This window comes from Phoenix dactylifera, chromosome 12 (genome assembly GCF_051530095.1).
Source record: "Phoenix dactylifera cultivar Ajwa chromosome 12, Ajwa_hap1_PhDact_Kaust_v1.1, whole genome shotgun sequence".
Lineage (NCBI taxonomy): Eukaryota > Viridiplantae > Streptophyta > Magnoliopsida > Arecales > Arecaceae > Phoenix > Phoenix dactylifera.
Window position 1 is genome coordinate 18,392,320 of NC_143201.1, and position 25,320 is coordinate 18,417,639.

Here is a 25,320-nt window from a genome sequence, read left to right on the forward strand (position 1 = left end):
ACGAGGACCTATTCAAGAAATTCAAAAAACAAACGGAAAATGCTCCAACTTAAAACTTGATTTCATTATTTTCACCCTAGCATTACCATTCAGTTTAAACCCTAGAAGTTAATTTTGTTTATGAGAGGCCGATTTACTTGTCACGTAAAAAGCCATTCAAAAGTTACATGCACCATATCCGTAACCTGGTTACATGCAGCCTCCATTATAAAAAGCCTACCCAAATGACTCGACTCACGTGTAAGCAACTTTTGACATAATACACAGTTTTCCCGAGTGTTCGCTTCCAAATATTCACTAGATCAAACAAAAACCCTCTCCAACCAGAATCATGCAGCTATTATTCGTCATAACACCTTAAACTGTCATGAGATTCCTCACATACTTACGAGAGCAAATAGCAGGTATACTCAACTATGTCGCAATTTTAGCATACTAAAGTTTTTCATACAATTATCTTTGCTAAAAATATATTCATGGTATAGTTGTTCCGTGAAGTACAGATTTCCTCGTCTGATAATACAGTATGGGTTAGAAAGATCATGTCAAAAATCACAGCATTCCAACACCTTTAATAAGTTTATCTTTAACATGTTTAATATCAAAACATTTAAGAAGTTCGTCCATCTTGATTCCTACCATTTGGTGAATGAACTTCAGCAAAACTCAAGGATATTAATAGCCATTACGGTGACCAAACAACCTAATGAAACAAAGGTGAACGGAAAAAATAAATGAAGAGAACATGCTCCACCAGAATATAGATAACAAACAAAAAAAAGAACAAAAATTATAATTACATTTTCTTTGGGAATCAATGTACATGAGAAGATGCATTGACCTGAATTTACAGAACTGTGTTGATATGAAGCGCTTTCAACAGTGCAGTGGCCATTTGCTTGACTAAGACTTGACCTCCGGAGCGCTGTCCGTCCCTACGTTCTTCGATCAGATTTTGGAGCTTTTGAGGGAGGTCATTTTCCACTATGAGCTGTTTCGGTCGAGGATGGTGCTCATACACAGCCTGACAGAAATAAAGGTTTAGACAAAAGAATTCATTCACTTTGCTGTAGAAAGGTATAGTACCGAAAACATTCTACCCCAAAAAAAGGTTGTGCTCTATTGACAGAGGCTGAACCTCACTTTCCACATCCAGTTCTCTAATTGTCCCCACCCATGTCACTCCGCTATGCCAGTTTCTTGCTCTCTGTACCCAACATCTCCAACTACCTCACTCTCTCCGTTTACCACCCAAATTTTTGCAAGAAAATGACCTGAAGCATTTGTAATGGACATCTTTGTATTCATGCAAGAATAATGACAACTAACCTTTATTAGCTTTAAAAGATTCAGACGAGCAATAGCATCTTGATGGTCGAGTCTTGCAATAAGCAATGTAGTCAGACCATTGATGGCCATAGATGTATTTATTCGCGATGATTTCCTGCATTTTTGTTTCCGCATCCAATGTTAATAATTCGGAAAAGACATAGGGCATTTCCTGGAACTTTAGATTGATTAACAAAGACATGAGAAGGAACGATGTGAAGGATACTTACGTAATTATCTTCAAGAAAGGCTCCAAAATATGGACAAAATATTGTTCTGGACAATTCTGGAAAAACTTCACCAATTTCAGAATTGCTTCCTTCTTTAGCAATGCTTGTTCAACTTTTCTGTGGTCATTATCATGTGCCAAGCAGACTGCAAGAGAATCCAGTGCTGTCCCTGCCCAAGCCTCATCCTCCAGTAAGTTCAAGTACACATCCAATCCTCCATGAGCCCTTAGCTGCTCCCTTGAGTTGCGTGATGCATGGGCCATATCACACAGCAGAGGCAATGCATACTGCTTCAATGGTGAATCTGACATGATGAAGTTCATCAAATGAGGAATAATTCCATTTTCAGCTGCTTGTTCCTGCCTCCTTTTGTTAATCTTACACAGATTGAATAGGGCATTGAGGACCTGCAGATGAAAATAATAATGGAATCAGAAATTAGCTTCCGGATGAACATTGCACTGGAGCAAATTGGACAGTATCTTTCAACCAATGCACATAAGATCATTGAACTGTGAAAATGAACTTAGAACATCTAGGGAAAAAGTATGATGGAAATATTGTTAAGTAGCAGCACTAAAATTGTAAACCAGATTATTCTCCTTTTGTTCTCAACAATATGAAGTATCAACAAACCTAACACACACATGTTTATGTGACACATGAATTCTTATACTTTAAGTGATTCAACAATTAATGCATGTAATATATACAGAATTCTACAGTTTGCTTATTAGGTAGGCCCAAGAACTCTGCATCTAAATTCTGTACTCCTTGGCAATTGTTACATATGAATGAACTACTAGTATGCTTATGAAGTTGGACTGCTTTTATTGGCATTACAAAAAATTCCAGTCGGAAATGAATTACATATTCAGCTACATCTTCCGGCATATTTGTTACTATCTTGCAAAATGACTCATGTATCCCTATATCTGGAAGGGGATATTCACAAAACCATGCACTCACAGATCAATCTTGATAGAAAAATGCTGCATACCACATGGAAAGGGTCTCGAACCCCATGTTATACCCAAAAAAAAAAGAGAGAGAGAGAAATAAAGTAAACAAGCACAAAAGAGAGAGCAAGAGCATATATCATTATTTAAGCTGTCCCTTCTTACAACAGCAGCATACAGCTCTGCAAGTGGCACACACACACACACACAAACACAACTTCGCTGCATATGCAAATGATATATTACTGTATTGGTTGCAGTCAACCTGAAAAAGAGATCAGATGAAAGTATATAGCTGGACATGTTTAAAATGAAATTAACAGCTGATATTTAATATGTATAACCACTAGTTTATTTTACAGAGATGATCTGGTATTGGCTGTTGAAATAAGAGTAATGATGACTGGTATTCAGAAATCATTGTTCAAATATTATTATAAGATAAATGCTACCCTAATATAAATAATCTTTTTAAGAATAAGAATCAATGTTTGACAAATTGAAACAAAATACATAGACACAATGTTACTTGATAGCAGGGGTAACCAAAAATGGTCAGCCCAATCTGCTAATTGGGTACAGTAGGGCCAATGCTTTATGAACTATGGTTGGCTTGGGCTTAAAAAATCACAACACAAACCCCAAGTTGGATACAGTTTGGGTTTGAGCTAAAAACAATCCCCAGACCCTAACCCGACTAAGCTCCTCCAGACCCAACCCGATAAACAAAAAATATGAAATTAATGTTTCACAAAAAATACCTACATGTTTCATTTGCCTGCATCTTTAGCCTTGTTAAGTTACAGAATTTCACAAGTGCACCTAAACAAGACCAAACCAATGGAATCCTAACTAAATAAAGTGCCCAATACCTTTTCCCTATTGCCAATGTACAATTCAATCTACTGATTAATCCGACCAAACCACCCAGCTCAACCCAATACAGCCTGAACTTTAGCTTAAGAAGAGGCTGGGTTGGGTTAGGATTAGCCCTCAACTCAATCCGACCTGCCAAAGTTGCAGCCCTAGATGATAAGGAGGGCCAAATTAACTTTATTAGCTGAGAGATATTAAAATATATTAGTATAATTTTACAATTAAATGAAAATAATCAGAAAAGAAAATAGGTTATTTTCAACAGAAGTATAAAAAAAGTTAAGTGAGTCAGCATACTCAGGCTGCAGCCCAATCATTGCACTTCAGTAACATTCCAAAGATAATTCTAAAATTATATACATTAAAATATTGAGGCTAAACTTGCATAGGTAGCAAAGTACGAGTGCAGAGTGAATATATGATAGAACTAAGCACAAGTCAAAATTAATACTAATAAAAGCACTCCCTCCTGCATCCATATAGGACTGCCAAACGACCAAGCAGTTCGTGAGCCAGAACATGTTCAGTTTGAAATTTGGCTTGAATTCAGCTTGAAATTTGGTTTGAATTCAGCTTTGCTCAACTAGTATATCAGCCAAGTAGGAAATAGGAATGCTTGCTTGAGCTCAGCTCAAAAACATTCAAGATACGAATACATAAATGATTTAAATATTTCTATATACTATTTCAATCATTATCTTTTATTATAAGAAATTATCATTATTCATGATAAAATAAAACAATTAAAATGTAAAGAACATATTTTAATTTAAGATTAATATATTATCAAGTCAATTAGCTCAAAGTACACATGTGAAAGTCTTGAGATACCCTATGCTCTCCCCAAATCTCTCAAACAAGTTGTTCATGAACAGCTTGAGCTCAGCTAGAAATTAAATGAGCTGGCATGAGCTTAGCTCTAGTCTACATAATACCCCAGGCTTGAGCTAGGCTCGTTTACATCCATAATCATGCCAAAGGGGGAAAAAAGTACAGCAACATACTGGAGTAGTAATTTAGACAAATTATAGATGTGAAGAAAAATTATATTGAATTTTAGGTATCTAAAAAAAATTGTGATCACATAGAACATGAATGTAGGATACTCACTTCATTATGTATTTGAGCAATAAGAGGTCCTTCACGGAGTTCAAGATTTGGAATCAAATGTTTGATTGCATCAGCACGCTGAAGATTTTCTAAACAATTTGGGTCGGTTGACAAATGGTTGATACACTTCAGTATCTACATTTAGAAGAATAAATGAGATAACATTACAGAATTAGTAAATTAAACAAGAAAAAAATGTAATTAATACCACGTTAAAAATGTCCAATCTGACCTTAAGAAGGATAGGAGGTTCTATCCTATTGAACATCTGAAAAAGACGAGTGAGCAAGCTTTGGCTACACATGTAAGATTTTACAATAGTGTCAGCTTGTGCAAACTCTAACAAAAGATCTGCCACCTTTTCAAGATACTCCCTTGCCACATCAGCACTCATTGAAGATACCATTTGTGAAAGCAATCCGGATGATGTTGTACTTCCTGGTCTTGCATTCAATACACCAGATCCAGATAACACACCAGACGCAGTCTGGGAAGCGACTCCAGAAGTGGAAGGTCCTTCCACAGATGGGGGTAAAAATTTTCTACTCGTCGTTTTGTTTAAAAATTTCATATTTGAGTCTGGATTACCATTTTCTCGACCATGTCTGGATACCTCTGTAAACAATTAAAGAACTGTTTAGCAAACAAACAAAAGAAAACAATATTACAGTATTTTTTTTTGATTGCAGACTATATTACAGTATTTGACAGAAGCTTGTAAAAGACAACAATATCAGATTAATACAGCAGAACGCCACAAGAATGGTGTAACTGAAGTTCAATATAAAAGTTCCAAGCAGATGACGATCATGGGAAGCCTAACTAGATGATTTGAATACAAAAGGATGTGAAGACTGCTGCTCTACTGGAAAAACAAAAAGATACCCTTTTCTACTTTCATGCAGAGGCCACTTATAAAATGAGAGTTCCATCATTCCACATAGAAAAACCAAAATGATTTTGTACATGGTATATGGATATAAAACCAGTAAGCTGAACAAGCAGTGATTACCATCCAAAAATTGAAAAAAAAAAAGAGAAAGAGAAGTGCCTGGTTGAGAAAGGTATGCATGTATCAAGGACTCTCTCTCTCTCTCTCTGCAAGCGCGCTCGCGAGCACATGAGCATGCAGGCACATTTATTTAAACGAAGTGAGATATGATGTCCACAATAAAATTTGCAGCATCCATAAACATGTTTATGCATGCATGTTTTTGAATGAATAAGCTTCACTGTTACATTAGCGACATATGACGTCGATAATAAGATTCGGAGCATCAAAAAACCAATTGACTGTTGTCTGTGTTTGTGCTTGTGTGCAAGTTCATGCCACACATGCCTGTTTGATTCCTTTAGAACTAAAAGCACACATGATCAGCACAAAAATAAGTGCATAATTTCAGGTTATTTGTTGAACAGTCCAACAATACAATTAACAATTGCAATAATACTCAAAACAGACTTCATAACAGGAAACGTTTGATAGTCTCGGTCTGCTAAGTACCCTTCCAATGGTTATGCATAGAAGGACCAGCAATCAGCAATGTAAATACCAGCCTACCAGATCTCTAGACGTTTGGCATAGAAACAAATGTGAAAACTGATAAGCATTTTGTAATTATCTTTCCAGTCTAAATAAATAAAAGCATGGGACAAAGCATGGTTCCAGGTGCCTGGTGGTTCTGAAATACTGAGATGCATGTTTATCAGAGGAATACAAACAGATGCACATGATTTAAGGTATAGAAGTCCAGTATCTGTTATGACTAATTCTCTTTAACGTAGCTAATTAATCATCAACTAGAATCTCCTACAATTTTTACTATTACAAATAAGAACAACTACAAGTCAAAGAATGCCAGAATTTATACCAGATAATTCATAACAGAAAAAACATGTTAGAATCTTACAGTCATGCTATCTGTTAAAATCTAGAACTCTCAGAAATAAAAAGCATCAACATCATTTCATCTGTTTTAACTCTTAAAGTACACTGAATCAGAAAAATAGGTAAGACCTGCAAATTCCGCCATCAGAAGATCAAGTTCGCCATTTGTTTTCCTTTCAGTTGAAGCATGTAATAGTGGCAATATACTTTCATGTCTTTCCAACCCAGAAAGGTGGCGAACATAATCAAGCTGGCCAGAGACATGTCGAGAAGGTGGTTCCTTGTCCAACAGGCTTAGAAGTGGCCTGATCTGATCATGTTGAGATCCTGGTTGACTTGCACCACCAGGGTGCCCGTTTGATATATGTTCCATATATTTTGGAGGCTTGTCAGTAGAACTTCTACCAGCAGAATTAGAGAGTCTTTGCTGCCTTTGTAGGTCATTATCCGCTCGAGAAGTATCATGCTTCCACAAGCCCAAATGGTCATGCTCCTTCAAATTTCTGTTCATCAGATGGCCAACATTTTCTGTTGGAAGTTCAGGAAACTTTGAAGATGCTGAAGGTTCCATTATAGTGTGGCTTGTGTGGGACTTATCCGCATCTCCAGAAAATTGCTTAGAGTCTAACTGGACAGCATCTGGTCTCTGAGAATGAGAAGCTGAAGCATGTAATGGCTCTAAAGCTACAGCTGACAAAGGATGGTCAAGCCTAATCCTAGAAGCATCAAGCTGGCTCGTGTGCGAAGCTGTATCCAACGAACCCGATCTTGGTCTAGGAGCTGGACCATTCTGTGGAAGAGATACGCCTCCACCAGATGTTGAGGCTAGTCGAGTTGCCTCATTCAAGCTGTGAAGGGTATTTACAAGTCTAAGAAGTATACCATTCTTTGCAGCTATACGACAAAAGTCATTTCTAGGTGTTGAATGCTGCAACTTAAATACTTGCCACATGCCATCTATAGCAAGATGTACCATTTCCCTGATGATGTACAGATTGTATGTTGAGCATATAAAATTCGGGAAATGTTTAACACAAAAATATAGGAGACTGAAGAACATGGAACAGAAAGGAATATGTGTTCATTATGACCGGAAAAAAAAAGTATAACCTGAACTTTGCATAGTCAGCCTCAAGAAAGCCCACTAAAACAGGTATCCCTCGGCATGCAATGAACATCTGCAATGTAACGGTGCTGGATAACAAACAAAATACCCTCAGTTAAAGCAATTATTTTATTACTGTACTTGCTAGGAAAGCATATAAGAATTAAACCTGGACTGACAAAGCTGTTGGATAAAAAAAGCTGCTTGCAGACGAACTTCCCGAGGACGATCAGGCACTGCAAAGTTCATTACAACTGGAATCTGCAAATTAAATTTGCAATCAAGATGGTGATTCCCACTAAACAATATCAACATAAAATGACAAGGAAATACATAGAATATTGCAAGAATGCTGATCTCACAAGTCCAACAAGGCAAGCATTTTCTTGGAAACCAATGTTGTCTTTGATTATATGATTGATAATTTGAAACACGGAGCATATGACCTGCAGATGAAGCTTCAGAGGATAATATCTTAGGCTATAAAATAAATATGAAAACCATGAATATGAATTTATGATATAAGAGTGTTTGTTTTGTGCAGTACATCATGCATTATCCAAAGCTACTCAAGCTAGCAGATGACAAATCCATAGAAAAACAAACTGAGTTAAGTACTTACACGATTTTTAGGGACTTCAAGAAGTTCCATAAGTGGGAGAAAACCATGCTGCGACATGTAAACATGTTTCTGTTCAGGACGATGAGCAAAGAACACCATAAGCTTTTGACAAGCTGACAAAATTACATCTTCAGGTGCTTCTGGTTTCAGCAGCCCAACTAATTTGCTAAATTCCACGGACTATATATCACAAAACAGGAAAAAAAATATCATGGTCAAGCAAGAATGATCTAATAAGCATTTCAAAGGAAGAAACATTAGGTGGTCAAATATGAATGCATGAGTAAAACACTAGGCTATGCTATCTCATAAATCAAGAATGCAAAAATTATACAGGTAATCAAGATTTCTGGGGCAAAAGCAAAGTGTCCCATCAATAGGAAAAGTGATGGAGATCAGAAAAATATCTAACAGTAGCACAGCTACAGGTTAGTTTACATGTATTTTCAGATGAACACCATCAGATATCCAGTAAAATCCGCATCTGGAAGTGGGTAAAATTAGACTTTCTTTATAAAACTAACTGTATTTTTGGATAAGGCTTATCTATTTCTTAATCATATATTATATATTTTGACAGATAAAATGGGTTCCCATGACCTTAGAATCATCAATAATCTTCTAAAAAGGTTGAATTTTGGCCCAAACGCAATTTAGCAAGTAATGCTAAGATACTTACTACATATCTTTTAATAACCTAACAATTTTAAAACCACGACACCACATCATGGTAAGGAGAGCTAATTGTGCAGGTGTAAACATACATGTTTAAATGAGGTTTTACTATTTCCAACAATTGACAAACTCTTAATGTATGTAAAGGTGTGGCAACTGAATAAGTGGCATGCACTCTCCAATGCATCATGTAAAATTGCACTAATAAAAATCAAATTGTTCTTTATATTACTATGGAAGAGAGCATTAGTTATGTAAAATATCTTGGTTGGTTAAAACGTGAGGGTAATAACAAGATTGAGCACTAATATATATGTAGGCTAATAGGTACAAAAAAGTGGATCAGAACTCAAGATGGCAGGGAGAAAAAGTCAAGAAACCAATAGCTATAAGGAGAAATCTACAAAGAATGAATCCAAAAAATAAATAAATAAACATATCAAATTGATGGGAAGTACTAATTAGAATTCTGAATAATAACTCATAAATTGATCTCATCCTTCCCACTCAAACATGATCCAAAACATTAATGCGGGCGCCTAAGCAGCCAAGACAACTGTTTTTTCAGATCGTTCACAACCCAACACCCTCTCCTTCCCCCGGCCTTGGGGGTGGTAAAGGAAATTTCAAGGCAAATCACCTTCACAAATACATTGCGTAAGTAAGAAGTGAAGGTATCTTTATTATATCACAATGACACGCTTTAGCTCTAATAGCACATAATATGCACATAGTACAAGCTATTAAGCATTAAATGCATCAACTTGACATATTTCACAAGTTTGCAAGTGTAAATAATGGAATTCTTATAAAATATTAGGTTCTTATGAATATATTATACTTGTTTAATTATGCTTCCAATAAGTACAAGAGGCAGTGGCAACATCTACAATTTGAATTTTAAAACTACGAACAACTTCATTATTTTATTGAATTTCATTCACCCCTGGTCACTACAAAGGTTAAACGTGTCGATAATTGGTTGGCATCAAAAGGCAGTGAGGAAGATAGCTTCGAGTTAATGAAAAAGGATAATTGAAGATGTCCTCAAGTCAGGTGCAAAAATGTCATGGATATACAAGGTGGGAGAAAATTTTCAGAATTACTAAATAACTTGGTTAATTAAATCTTGAAAAGAAGGAATGCAACAAATAATTAAATAAGCCCAGTCCTCAATTATAAGCTACGCAACACAGACTTGGGTATGAGTGTCAGATGCAGTAATGAGTCTACATGTTGGAACCTTCTAATTTAACAAACTTCTTCATGCAGATCCATAACCAAGTATGACATTGATATCCATTGCAGAACATAGGTTGCACTTTAGATAAATAAAACAGTCCAAGAAACATAGATTATAAGAATAAAGGATTGAATAAAGTTACACCATTTATGTCGGGAATAAAAAAAAATCTGCAACATAAAGGTAGGGTAAAGGGTGGTTGAATAAGGAAAGAAAAGAACAATATTAGAGAATGGGTAAGACCAAGATCCACCGTACCGGTACCGGTTGGCATACTGGTGGCGGCCCAGACCGGTACATACCGGTCCCGTACCGGTCCATACCGGTTCCATACCGGTTCTTCAACGATAAGCTACCAGTACCGGATTCCACGTTGATCCGGTACCGGTCCCTGGATGGACCGGTACGTACCGGCCCGTATCGGCCGGTACGGCAGACCATGGGTAAGACTGTACAGATCCAAGCTCAACTTTAAAAGCTAGTTTCTTTCCTTGGCCAAAAAGAATGGAAAGATTTAAGAATAAAGAATGTAAACATGGTCTTTAGTGACTTGAAAATAACATATAATAAAACACCACATGAGATAATTTTATGAGCATTTAAGAAGAATTGATACTCAAAGGGTACAATGAAATTGTTGAAGATAATGTATGCAGAGTTGTGACAAGCATGTAAATTTAGTGGCAAAACAAGGGAATTTCAAACCACTAATGACTAAAACCAACTCTTCGCACTATGTCTGAATATTTTGTGCAATGCCCCAACGCTACAATATTCTATTTATGACTACTTGTACAATTCAGTTAATCCATTCTACCTTATGATTAAGTTAAGTAATTGATATTAAGCATTGTTATTTCTGTGGAGTTACCATGAGATTAAGTAAATGATATTAAGGACTACAAGGAAATTGTTGATGAGATTCTGACTACAATTAAGGAAAGTGCAAGGATCATATTTCAAATACTAAACAGTAGGACACCTCATACTTTTATAGGCTTCTACGTCGTGCTTCTTAAGTGAATCACAACCTCAAGCTTACTGCCACCTCATGTTTAGAAGACATCATGCTTACTACTAAATAACCATCACATGCCTGGGCCACCTAATGTTGAAGCAGCTACCTCATATTTGAAAGCTACCTCGTGTTTAGGTAGGGATCGGTGCCTCATGCTTAACCTACCAACTCATACTTGAGACCTCATGCTTGATCTAACACCTCATGCTCAACCCCTCCCGCAAGTCCTTATTAAAATAGCCACCTCATGCTTACATATCAGCCACCTAGCTGAACCTTAGCGTGAACCTAGTTACTATTATGTTATAGTTGGAGACCTTCTCCTTCAAGACTTCTAAAAAAAGGAGGGTGATACACTGCTACCTATACAAAGCAGCTAGTGAAGAAAGAAAATATAGGAAAGAATAGCGGCAAGCTAGAGGAAAAGGGGGAGTTGCAGTGTTAATCTCTGGAACATATTTTATAGGGTAAGTGTCCAAACATAGTTGACAATTTATATTTTAGCAAATAGGTGATGGATATTATATAGATTCAAAATTTTGATTTCTACGGTTCAATATTCAGGCTCTGTTTGGGGGAGCTTTTGGAGGGCCAAAAAGCACTTTCTGACCCTCCAAAAGTACTTTTAGATAAAAAATGATGTTTGGTAAAATTTTCAGAAAGTTGTTTCAGCTTTTGCGGGAAGCTGAAAACAGCTTTTGGGGAGAAGCTCCAATTTGAAGCTTTCCGAAAATGTTGTTTTCAGCTTTATCGGAAAGCTATTTTTTGGATCAAAATAACCTCATTTAAATCTCACTTTTTTTCCCAAAACCCTCATCCCACCTCTTCCTCTCTCACCCATCCCCTCCCTCTCCCTTTCTATCTTCTTCTTCCTCTCAACGCCGCCGCCTCTATTCCTTCTTCATCTCCTTTTTTTTCCTTTTTTTTATTTTGGGAGCTCGTGGCTGCCCACGATGGCAGCCACCATGTCGGCCACCACCCATGGCCGGCGGCCCCTCTATATTTCAATAAAATAAAATAATAAATAAATAAATAAATAAATAACTAAATATAATAAATAAAAAGAAAAATAATGAGTGAGTGGCAAATAATTTGATCTAAATAAATAAATAAATAAATAAAAATATTAGTAATTATTTAACCAATTTTATCACCTAGCTAAAAAATTTGTTAGAGAGATAAATGATCATTAGAAGGATGAAAAATTAATTTACACTAATAATTATAATATTTTATATATTTATTATTGGATTATACTATAAATATAATATTATATTACATTATATCATAATATATGGATATGTTATGTTAAATAATTTAATATTATATTAAATTATTATTCTATAATACATAATGTTATAGTACTATATTATAATAATATTATATTACATTACATTAATATTATACTATATCATATATTTATGTATTAATACATATTATATTTTATTATGCTTTGTTGTATAATACTGGTAATGTCCTTTATGGTCATTTTGTCGCATAAAAGTACTTTCTCAGTTTGTTTACCAAACACATGTTAAAGTACCACAACGCTTTAGAAATATAGTTACCAAACAGCAAACAGCTTTTTATAAATGCTCTGCTTCAGATAGCTCTACTTCCAACAGCTCTACTTCCAAAAGCTCTACTACTAACAGCTCTCCCAAACATAGCCTTAGGAATTGCCTAATTTCTTGTTTCTGACTAAAGTTGAGGCAGGTTATAGATTCTAATATCAACAATGTTCCTGGTTACATGGATATTTTATATGCTATATACCCTAGTCATATGCAAATGATCAAAGTTCTATGATTTCTGATCTTTTTCCCGAATGTTTTGTCGCAAGTGAATGTTGAAAAATCTGTGTTTTGAATTACTATTTGACAACTATTTTATCAGCATTAAGTCAATGTATAAAAGAGTTTGCTTTTAACTCTAGTCCTTCAAAAAGTTCATTAATCGTTATATTGCCTAAAAGTGAAAAGTTTCATTTTGTTGTGAATTCAAATGAAAATTTCAGACAAGTCATATTGTGATAATTGACCCTGGCCAACAAGTTGTTGGCTTTCATGCTCTCTGTAAGACACAATGTAGTGAACCATTGCAGCAGGTATAATAGTTGGCATCAATGAATCCTTGACCAGCATGTATGATAGTTAGTCTCAATGAACCCTTAGCTAATAGGCCTATTGATCAATGAACCCTTAGTTAGTTGATCTTCAGTGAACCCCTGACCAGCGGGTAATAATGGTTGATCTTCAGTGAAGCCCTAAGCAGTGGGTATAATAAATGGTTTCAGTGAACGCCTAACCAATGGGTACTAAGGGGAGGCAAAATGGATTGTCCTATTTTCGGCATGAAGTCACCCAATTCTGGCCAAGTCGAGCTTGGAAGGCCGAGCCCAAAAGGCCGACCTCAAAAGGCCGAGCCCAGAAAGCCGAGCCCAGAAAGCCGACCTCAGAAGGCCGACCTGTCGTCCACATGTTGCAGCCATGCCCTGCAGCAGCCTCACCGCACCATGTTTTGCTTGCTGACCATGCCACGACAGGGATCATGCCCTGCTTCCCTAGCCATGCCCTGCCATATCTGTTAACGCCTTACCATTCATAAGAACGGCCTACGCCGTGTGCCTCAAGCAAGCTCTAGCTGCGCGCCATCTCCACTCTTGATGGAAACAGGCCATACCTTCGCCACCTGGGCGCCACCATCGGGGCTATAAATGACTCCATTAGGTAACGCCTAAGGAACTTTTGGACCAACTAAGATCCGTTCTAACTTGAGCATCGGAGGGCCCTCACTGGAACTACCGGTGAGGCTTTGTGCAGGTACGCCGTCGCGCAGGAGATGGCTCACCCTCTGCCTCGACACTTTGGCGGCTTCCTCGACTCCTCCAGCGTGGTCACCCTCGGGCCAAATTTGAACCACAACAGGTACCATAGTAGATTACCGATCAGTTGGCATTGAAACGATCATAAATAAGTGTTTGGAAGTTTTCAGTATATTCGAGTGTTTTCAAATGCATCCCAGCGTATTCAAATGTTTCTAAGTGTATTCCAATGTTTCACCAAACAAGCGTTTTCAACAATTCTGCAAAAGAAAGGCATATATCTTGATGATATTAATTGTTTCAAAAGCATTCCCTTGTTTCGGAACAATGAAATATTGATAAATGCACCTTTCTTTGAGGAGGATAAATGTACCTATTTAATCTCCTATAAGATATTGTTTGTTAATTACTGTGTTTTAATAAGCATGTACTTCCATTGTTTTATTTTTCCTAACACTATGTTGTTCACTATGTTTGGATACTTGCTAAGTTGTGTAGCTCACCATTGAATGATGTACTTCAGAGTGAAAAGCTGATTGGCATGAGGCTATTAACAAGCTTAAAGTGCTTTTGGTGTACATAGTAAAGCTACTACTACAAAAGAAAGAGCTAGATCCTTTTTTGTGTATCTTAAGAAAAGGCCTGTAGAATGACTGCATCAGTAAATTAAGGAGAGAATTCTGCAATCTACCTATATTGACGGATAAAATATTTGCCTTAAAATGAATCATTTTGCATGTTATAAAATAATGGAATGAAAAAAAATCTTGGTTTGGTTTCAAAACTTGTTATAAGCTTAAGTTGGACAAAATTTTAGTTTGCCTTGTTCAATCAACGGCCACTTATCTTATAATTACATGACTTGAAGTTTGATTTGGGAATGGTAATGCTTCCATGACAACATATTGAATTAAAGGCAAGTCGTTAATGCAATTGTAGTCACCCTTGGAACCTGGCAGAGCCAGATTACAAGGCATGACATTTTGTGCTTGTAAGATGAATTTATTTTTTGGCAGTCATATATGACAAATTTATTGCTGACATTGAACGGGTATTAATGCTTTTAGTCATTTGCAAATGACAAAAAGTTGATTGATAAGATGAGGGCAAGGTTACATACTGAACTGTAGTTACAGAATGGCACAAAACTGTCTGGTTTTAATTATCACATGACGGCACAAAACAAGGCCAAAATGGTCTTTTAGATTGTAAGGATGGTGTCTCCAAATAATAATACATTCAATATATCACTTTTAGTAGCACCCGACAAATGCATCTAACTTGCTCTTGGACAAAGGGTCACACATTAGTTGAAGGAACCATGAACTATATGTAGATAACTTATGCGCTTATCTAGCCTCCTCAAGTGTCCTCTAGAAATATTAGAGAATGCATTTGATTGTCTTTAGAGAAAAAGATTATCTTCAACTGCTTAGTGCACAAATTCATGATATGCCCATTAAAACCATGGCATGCCATACCGTACCGAACCGGACGGTGCCGGGCATATCATACCATACCGGTTCGGAACCGGTACCAATACCGGTGGTGTACCGACAATCGGTACGTAAAAAAACCGCGTACCGTGCCGTATCGATACTATGCCAGTGTGGCACCGGTACCGAGACGGCAAACTCAGATTAAAACACAGACATTTAAAAACGAATCATTGAATAGCCAATACACTCAGAAATTCAGTCATGTATATTATTAGATTCAGATAGGATAATCATCTGAAAAGTAGTTATGACATCCCACATCAGCTGAAGTAATTTCAATTTTAGTATAAAAAATGAGCACCTGTAGGGGAAATAGGTTGTCTGCAGGCAAGTTTTCATCAAAGACCTGTCAAAAGAATTAAAACAGAGCAATAACAATGTCAGATATTAACAAATGAAGGTTACTAATCAAAATTTTGAACACTGTATCTTCTTAACAAATATCACAGACATGTACAGGTGCACAGTGCAAATTAAATTAAAAGAGCCTCTGAAGAAACAAATGTGTTTAGAACTGAAAAGACATACATCAATATCGATCACATCTTTCCCCAGACCCATCACAATTTCTAGAAGCTTTCCACCATTTCTCCGTCCTGTTTCATTTTCCATCTGCTTATGAGCCATCCTAGCTTTGAGTTCTTTTGCTAAATCATTTTTCCCACCATCATACATGACTGCATTTCCTTGAGCAGCAGCAGATGTTGAAGCTTCAGAACCTTGATCTCTCTGTCTATCCAATGGTTGAAATAAATCATCCAAGGAAGCATCTCCTGGTGTGTCACTAAACCTACTCAGCTCATTACTTCCATGAACTGTTGGCTTTACAACCTTCGGATAGGTCACGATAGTTAGTTATAAGAAATTTAAAGGAAAATGATATTCATTTCAGAAACATACATCTTATTGACGATCATTTGAATAAGATTTGTGTTGTATCTCAATGCATAGTACATGGAAGAAAGCCGCACAAGATATTTAAGATAATAAATCATAAACATATAACCATGGAATTGGTTCCTCCCAACTTCTTTCAAGTTAACTTTTTTAATGATATGACCAACGAATGAGCATGTCGATTTGGAACATAACTAATCTATGATAGATGCAACAGCTAAACTGTCACAATAAATGCAATTGAGGGCAAAAAAAGACAATCACCAGCTCTGATTATCAGGAAGAGATATAATGAGAAAAATGTTGATGAAAATTTCACCTTTTGAGAACCAACTTTTTGTATTCCTGGTCCAAAGGAAAATAAACTACTTTCATCGAGTCTTGAGCCTCCTTCACCTTCATGTTCTACATCTCCAGCATTTTCTCTTCTCAACTCTGGAATGTCTTGAGCCCCATTTGTGACCATCATATTATGCAATAACTCATCCGGATTACTGGGAGAAGCTGCTCTGGCAGAAAAAGATCCTAATGATGGCTTTTCATGGAAAACTAGAGTAGGATCTTTAGCAGAAAGCATATCATCAACTATATTTTCTGCACCGTCTGAACAGGTATTCTGAGCAAGGTTACACTTTAAACTGAGATCTTCATCGGTCCCATTCCTTTCAATAGAATCAGTAGTCAAGAGCTCTTTTTCAGACTCTTCCTGAAGCATGATAGCACAAGGAGGCATCAGTTTGTTATAACCTGAACAATGGCTGATTGAGAATATAAAATCCAAACTAAGAAAGCCTGATTAAATTCATTTAAATGTCTATATAACGTTTGCTCGGTCATAATCATGCATTAAGAGAAATGTTAATCATCGTAGAAAGACATACTATCTTTTTTTTCTCTATGGATGGTCTTTCATTGCCAGTTTGGTTATCCCCGCTTAAGTTGTCATCAGCCATGGCAGCATCTTCATCAATGTTCCTGAAATGGCACCAGTCAGTAGACAGCCTGGAAACTGGCAAGTTGGTTTTCAATGAATTTGGAGCTAAACCTAACAACAGTGCATCGCGAAGGGAGGATGCAACTCAATTATGGGATATGGCAGCAAAGGTTCCTTTAGTAAGGAGCAAATCCAGAAATAAACAAGTTCAAATGTTTATGATATATCACCATTGGATAGCATAGGTACATGCAGAAAAAAAAGAAAATAATGTTGCAGGCTGCAGTAGTATAATATAATATGATATAGAGCCACGGGCGGCGGAACCGTCCCGAACCACCTAGTTTGGGGCGTCCTGAGCCGTACCGGCCACGGACCGGGACGGTTCCGGCAAAATGAGACCGGCGATGGAGAGGGAGGAGGAAAGAGGAAAAGAGAGAGAGAGAGAGAGAGAGAGAGAGAGAACGGGGGAGGGAGAGAGAGGTCGAGGCCAACCGGCGGAGGCCGGTCGGGGAGCTGCCGCGCAAAGTAGGGAGCTGCGGAAGAAGGGCTCCGCTCCGGTCCCCTGTTTCATTCAAAATAGGGGCCAGAGGGGATTTAAAAAAATTAAGTCTGCAATGGGTTTGCCGACTCACTTAAAAACCTCAAAAATAAAATAGGTCCCATCCAGTCCCTATTTCGAACGAAACAAGAGACAGGAGCAAAGCCCTTCTTCCTTGGCTCCCCGGCAGCTCCCCGGCCTCCGCCTCTGTGCGGCGGCTTCCCGGCCCTCCGCCTCCTCTTCGTCCGCCTCCATCGGCCTCCCCCTTCTCTCTTTTCCACTCTCGTTCTCCCTCTCCCCCGCCTCTTCTACTGTGTCGATACAAGCCCGGCACAGCACGGCACGGCATGGGCCCATACCGACCCGTGTTGCCCGGCAACCGGTCCAGGGGCCAGTACCGGCACAGCAGACCATGTATAGAACTGTCATTTCAAAATAGAGTTTGGCATATGATATGAAATTCAAATAGGGATGGCAATCGGGTTGGACTAGATACGGATCAGATCGGATACAAGATAGATCAAAAATCTGTCAATACGAATCTGATCTGTTTATTAAACCAATCAAAAACTCATATCCGAACCTGACCATTTTAGCAAACATGTATCCTAATGCAACCAACAAGAGGTTGAATCAAGTTAAACGGGTTAAATGGTTAGGCATTGCCACCACTAAACCTGATACACCACAAGCCTAATTCCATATATGTTTTGTTAAAAATAAATATACATTTCAGCTGATAATGGGCCCACAAAGCATGAGGTCCATGGGGCTGAGACTTAATCAGGCCTGCTTGAACAAAATTGATCTTTTTGGGCCAATCATGGATTCAATTTTAGGTCCAAATAGTACTGGCAACGTGGTCTGGCTTGAATCTTTCATAATATTATGAACAATACTTACAAATACATAAAAACATATATAGACTTTATATGTGTTAAGGCCTGACCTATCACCATGATCCCCCACCCTTCCCTCCCAATAGCAACCAATATGGGAACGCTTCCCCAGCCCACTCCTGCCTCATCTACAACCCAATCAAGCATTTCTCCACCAGGTGGGCTACAACTAGACTTAAATCTATGAGTATAGGATTCGAGCCAGGCTCCAGCCAGACCTAAAATTTTCACAGAAATCCTATGCCAGGAGCTGATTCAAAATCGTCAATCTAGAATAGTGTTTAAAGGTTCAGCCTGCCCTTGCTCCAAGTAGCCTAACCTGAGATATTATCAGTCATAATACCTGTCCACTGCCACAAACTGAGTACATTTAACAATTCTATCCAAGCCTTTTGGCCTCACATCCAGATTTAAGAACATTACTGTTCAAAGTTCAAACTATAATGGAAAAAAGAATTCTTGCACATGAATAAAAGTATCTTACTATAAAAATGATAACAAATGGCTTTTGTATGAGCATTCCCTTACATTAGCTCCACTGAATTTATTCTCTCAAGAAAGCTTTATGTTTGAGCAAAGAAAGAAGAAAACAATGATCGTATTAAGCAGCCAACAATGTCCGTAAATTATATATGGGGAGGGCGGATTAGATCTTGTATTTATTTTCTTGGGCAAATTACACTGCATTGACAATCACCATTACTTACCTAATTGATCCACCTGTTTGTCGCAGAGAGGATGGCAAAGCACGTCTTGAGTTTTGGATCCATGGGTGCTGCAACAATGTCTTTGCATCCGGTCTTTGCATTGCATCCTAAATTGACTTTCTAAAGTTAGAAGAGGGACTAAATGGATGACAAATAGTGGACTGGGTGGGTGAGATTTGCTCTTAATTATAAACAACCTGAGGTGATAACAATTTAGTGCATTACCTTTTTAAAACATTGACGGAGAAAGTCAGTAATGTCAGGTGACAGGCCTTCAGGTATTGGAGGATGTACATCCTGAAAAATAATACCTTAAGTATGTCGTATGTCCAGGAAATAATTTTTAAAGAAAATGTCCAAGAAACACTTAAAAGTAGCCAAAAAAAAGTTATTCAAATCAGAAAGTCCACTAACACTTCCAAAAAAAGAAAAATACAAACACATAAAAACAAAAACAAAAAAACAAAAATTACAAAGAGATGTTTTGTGAATTTCATAGAAAGTAAGAGAAATTGGAAAAGAAATGTGGGTGCTAGGCTGCAAAAGGATTATAATGACTTTGATCTAAACTGTAAACCATTTGACCTAGAACCAAATGTGTGCGCATGACATGAAAAAGAGCTAGTCTAGAGTGGGCTAGATTAGAAATTATATAAAAATTATATAACAACTTAAGCAGATGACCAAATAATGGGAGCAGCCCAAAAGAAACCTTGTAACAATCTTCTTCAACTACTGAATAATTATTGAAATTTTCTCAAATTTGTCATAAATATTTTCTTTGAAAAGTTGAACTTGCAAAATATAATGTTTACATGCAAAGTTTTTTGCAGGTTCCATGAATAAATCATGGCTACTACTTTTCTAATCTCCTTCTACTGCCCTCCATCATACTCTTTCCAAGAAGGGTTGTTGCTTAATTGCATTAGCTTAAATGACTTCGATAATAAGCTAGCTTCCCCACCTGCCAATTTGCTTTCTAGATAGCATCTAAATCCAGACTACTGCTTAAAGTTGCCTTGGCCAAGACTCTACTGCAATCTGTACAGGGCTTACATCAAGTTCAGAGCCAATTGTGAAACTCTCAAGAACTTCAACAGATCACAGCTAGAACAGCTATACCAAAGAATAAAGGAATAATTTCTCCATGATCCAAGACCTTGTCATCCTATAGAATTTTATCCCTTTCTTGCAAAAACTAAACTCTAGTCCTCATATTCACATTTTATTATCTCACCTGCCTATAAAAGAAGAGTTTGGCATGATTACTTGACCTAAATGTAGGTTGTAGCTGCTGACTTTTGCATCTGAATCTGCACCTGGTTTGACAGCTAAATGTCAACAAGGAAATCAGACTCTTTTGGCACACTTCTTAGGACCAACAGATGAAGGTGTCCAGGGCATCATAGTTTACAAAGGAAATTTTCTGGCACCCACATGATATTGTTGTCATATTCATACTTCAACCATTAAGCAAATTGGCATATCTTTGTACTTTTTCATACAACATTACCTGGCATATACCCCAACATAAAGTATATGATAATCATCAGCAAAAGAAGGAACATTAGCCCTCCAGCCTATGATACAACATCTTTAACATCATGGGCGTGCCCTCTATCTCACTAGAAGCCTGACCTCACATATTGATAATACGAAATGCCTTTGGTAAAATTTGCGAAAATATTTTCTTCCATGATCTTTGCAAATTATCCAAGAAGCACCAACAATGGTGTAAGACAAAATGAAAACTAAAAATTAATAATGCAATGATAGAAGCATACATATGGATGCAAACACATGTGTGCACTTGTACCACACACAATAAAGAAAAGGTATTTAGAGAAAACCTGAACAATTCGAAAAAGTGCAGGCATAGGTTGAAGATCATAATATGGAGGAACACATGTGAGTAACTCAATGACAGTGCAGCCAACACTCCAGATGTCTGATGCAGCACAAACCCCAGACATTTCAATAACCTGTAAAAATTGATGATTATAAAGCAATATGGCAAACAGATGGAAACCAACTAGTAATTTGCAGAGACCACATAGAGATGGAACTCAGAAGATTTATGTTAGCTAAAGTTTAATATAGAATTAAGAACCACAAGAAGGATGTTTAGTAAAACAATTAGTTTGGTCTTTCAGATTCTAATGTAATAAATGCTAGAGTAGCACTCAAGAGGAAAGGTAGGTAACACATAGATACATACACTAATTATAGATAAACACTACTTATACATTAAAACTTGTACCTAAAGACATGCATGTATACATGTGTGTGCATCAGAGTGGAAGTTTGCAATCTCTTTTCTAGGGTAGAAAATGTGAGAGTTTGCTCAAATACCACAATTTGCAATACCTTAACAGATAATGCAAGGTAATAAAGATGACATAAATGAAGAGAGCATAAGCTTAATGTTGTAAGCATCAAAAAGAAGGGAAAAAAGGGAAAAAACAGGTTAAGGGCAAAGTGCATATCACAGGGAAACAAAAATGAGATGTCTAAATATAAACATGAAAAAAGCTATAGGCCCCCAAGATGGTTGCAAAAAAAGAAGTTATTAGAGTGGGCTTCATAACAGAACCTTCTAATTTAGATGTCACATACACCTCAGAAAACATTCACACTTCCACTCTTTGCTTCTTTGTGCCTTTGGGACAAACACAGGTCCCAATATTAGAAGGTGTTATCTCACCCTTTCATCTAGACTTTGCATGTCTATGAAAATCTTGGAGTCATGCTACTTGCATTAGCTTATAACCATGATTGGTAAGCTAGATATACCAACATTCTGACAGCCATGTAGATTTCGTGGTAGGCCCTTTCTTTAGCAAATTGTCATTGCCAAGTATAGAAGAGGCCGACAGCCAGTGATAAGATGTGCTCGGTCCATCAACGGAGCCTTCTCAACTTTTTTTGGCAATACATCCAACACCATTTTTGACGGAAGAAGGCGGATTGATAATGATGATTTCGGTACTCACCATAAGCTTAGTTACTATGGTTAACCTGAAAGAGTGTTGCTAGGTCATCATAGGCCAACTCACAATGCTTAAGTATTCATTTTAAGCAAAGCATGTTGGGCAAGGCCTAAAGTTTTGGGCCCGATCAGATTGTAGGCTTAGGCATAACAAAAATTACATTGCCATCACATAGCCTGGCCTAGAAAAAATAATACATTAGCTTATTATTAAAATATAATATACATAATAAATATATGTTTTCAAAACTATACAAGGTAAATGTTAACACATACTACCGAAGCACCTACAAGTTCCCACCCAATTTGCTTGACAGCCCCTCTTGTTTGACATTTGGCCATCCATCCAAGACATCTATTTCAACTTTAGACCCCCAGGTCTTGGTAGCAAGAAACTTCTGGCTAGGGTGTTGCACTTGCTTTGAACCTCTTGGGAATCTCATACTAACATGTACTTCCTGAGCATTTTCTTATTCTAAAATTTTTCGAGAAATCTGACCCCCTAACCTGCACTTGAATCCACTCCTGCTTCAGGTAATTAAGATATAGATATATTCCTATCTTCCCCATTTTTTACATCTCCTAACCTCTCCTACTGCATCAGATGCCTCCACCACCCTCTCAATCATCTCCTCACTTCTCTTCCTTGTCTCCCAATCTATCCTCCCTACCACCCTTCTCCCTACCCTCCCCACCCCCCTCTTGCTTGTACTCTTTGACTCCTGCTGCCTCCCTTGTCCTCCTCTTCATTGCCAAAATCGGGAACAGCAAAACAGATATCTTAGAAACATTTGAAGGAAGCATTTAGGTAGTGGGTGCTGGGTTCAAAATTCCTAGATGATTCTAAAGTGGATGCGCTACCATGGGTGAAAGATTCCAACTGTTAAGGTCCTCCTATCTCCACCCTCAAAGGTCAAGTAATGTCATGCCCAAGCTTTGGAAAGAAGATGATAACTGAGCTCAATCTTCATATACGAGTCCTGAGTAGGCCTAGAAAAGGCCAATATTATAAGGCTTGATGCCGAGTTATGTCCTTGCCTAACTTAGCTAGGCCTAGGTCTAATAGTGAGTTATCACCACGCCATTTTGTTTAAAACAGTCCTAGACACTTAATCATATTCTAAACCCTAAGTTTCTACCTCCACCCAAATTTCCTTCCATTCTAACAACCGTTTTCCCATGGCTAAACGTTGATAAATAATAACTATTAGGCCTTCCATCACTAATCACGAATGCTTGAATCCCCTTCTTAGTTTGTTTTAGTCCAATGCCAGTGGCATGCTCAAAGGGCAAGGGAAACTCTGGCTATGAGATCTAAAAGCCCAAAGGTCAGATGGAAGCCAACTTCATGAACAATAGCCCTATCCACCTTCAATAGTTGAGAACAAATGGATTACTGCATATAAAATAAATGATATCCAACTTCAACTGTTGTCATAAGAAATAGAGGGCTTAAACATGTAACATTTAAGTCATCAATATGAATGACTTCGATGGAATTATATAAGTAATTATTTAGCATCATAATGTTATAATCCACTACAAAGGGCAATTGCCTAAACTATACCATTGCAACAGTCTATAGTCCTCTCATGCAAGATGTTAATATATATACAACATAAACAATTGTTTTCCAGCAATAAATATTTCAGCTCTTTAATCAAAAGAGCAAGTTGTCCATTTCTATTAAGGTTTCAATTCGAAACTATATTCTTCCATTTCATTTTCACCACTTAATTTCGCCAAGGATGTAGCTGGATACAATAGTATATATAACTACCAATTCAAAATTTCCATGCCCTTTATTTGTTTTCACTTATTGAAATGACATATTAGATTCGGGACATGTAGACCTAATATAGCACATTTGATGTATCCACAACCAAAGCCAATGATCCAAGACACGATCAATATCAGTCCATCCAACTAGTATCATACTGCTCCAATAAGGAATTGGGTCCTCAAATGCCCTCGGGACACCTATTCTCTCTTGGGTTAGCTCGTCCTGACTCGTCCAAGTGAATACGGCTAAAACTAACTGAGACCAAGTTAGCTGGTAGCCTGGTACCAACTAGGGCAAACATATGTCGAATAAAAGAGAACAACATGCTCTTTATTTATTTTTTTTGTTCGGACTCGCACATGAGAGAGGTTAACACAGGGAAAAAGTCAGAAAGAGGAGAAAGAGAAGAGAGAAACGAGAGGAAGACGTGAGAGGAGGTCTTCATATACGGCCTCCTCTCAAATCCAAACTTTCCTACACCAGAATTGTTGTGCAACTCTAATAAGCATATCCAACCTTTCTTTCCTCTTCCATTTTGCCATTGCCAAAAATAAAGAAAATAAGGAAAAATCATGCCAACCTTTTTCTGTTTGACAAGAAATTGGAACATGTCATAGGGAAGGCATCAATCTCGAACACCTTATTTTAACTTTTAATGTGAATTTTATTTTTTTCTAAAATTATATTATTTGCAGAAGCAATGACTAGAAAAAATAATAGAATAATAAATGCAAGAAGAAAAACGAATTATTATTTTACTTCAAATTGATGCTTTCTTGATCATAATATAATTGATAAAGTGGTGATTTGATTAAATATATTGTTAGTTATCATATTTTCTTTAAACCACAGACGCTAGTACCTGCACCAGCACCAGAAGTCCGACCATCTGCTTAAAAATTCTAACTAAGTGCCTAAAAACTTCTAAATATTTGCGAAAAAATACAAAACTAATGTAGAAAATATAAACAAAATAAAAACGGAAGAAAAAAAGAGGAGGCATCTCAATACCATACTAGGATGCAAGCCTTCCCAAGAGTCAACATAGGATCATCCCAATACCATCCGACTTTGGACTAGACCGGGATAGGTACCAATACCGGGATTAAACCCTTGATCAAGGAAGAAGTTGTATTCTGTTCTTATTCATCTACGCAATGATGTTCATTTCTTTACTTTCATCAAAAAACAT

The 25,320-nt window shown here is 37.2% G+C and overlaps 1 protein-coding gene across 4 annotated transcripts in view; it reads right to left on the bottom strand.

Annotated features, from left to right (window-relative positions):
• Positions 1-570: 570 nt before the first annotated feature.
• Positions 571-25,320, bottom strand: part of LOC103705698 (MAP3K epsilon protein kinase 1-like) — a 34,883-nt gene continuing 10,133 nt past the window's right edge. The window contains exons 9-25 of one of the 4 annotated variants that reach the window (XM_008789517.5): positions 21,207-21,338; positions 19,582-19,653; positions 19,357-19,463; positions 17,157-17,250; positions 16,595-16,981; positions 15,907-16,209; positions 15,680-15,724; positions 8,120-8,299; positions 7,860-7,943; positions 7,667-7,758; positions 7,503-7,586; positions 6,522-7,372; positions 4,737-5,119; positions 4,505-4,639; positions 1,560-1,966; positions 1,330-1,444; positions 571-1,024 (exon numbers count right to left, since the gene is read on the bottom strand). In XM_008789517.5, the coding sequence (XP_008787739.3) occupies positions 848-1,024; positions 1,330-1,444; positions 1,560-1,966; positions 4,505-4,639; positions 4,737-5,119; positions 6,522-7,372; positions 7,503-7,586; positions 7,667-7,758; positions 7,860-7,943; positions 8,120-8,299; positions 15,680-15,724; positions 15,907-16,209; positions 16,595-16,981; positions 17,157-17,250; positions 19,357-19,463; positions 19,582-19,653; positions 21,207-21,338 (3,648 nt within the window). In that variant the 3' untranslated portion in view covers positions 571-847. Of the gene's footprint in view, positions 1,025-1,329; positions 1,445-1,559; positions 1,967-4,504; positions 4,640-4,736; positions 5,120-6,521; positions 7,373-7,502; positions 7,587-7,666; positions 7,759-7,859; positions 7,956-8,119; positions 8,300-15,679; positions 15,725-15,906; positions 16,210-16,594; positions 16,982-17,156; positions 17,251-19,356; positions 19,464-19,581; positions 19,654-21,206; positions 21,339-25,320 lie in introns of all 4 variants that reach the window. The other 3 variants (XM_008789516.5, XM_088708758.1, XM_088708759.1) reach the window with 3 other exon arrangements.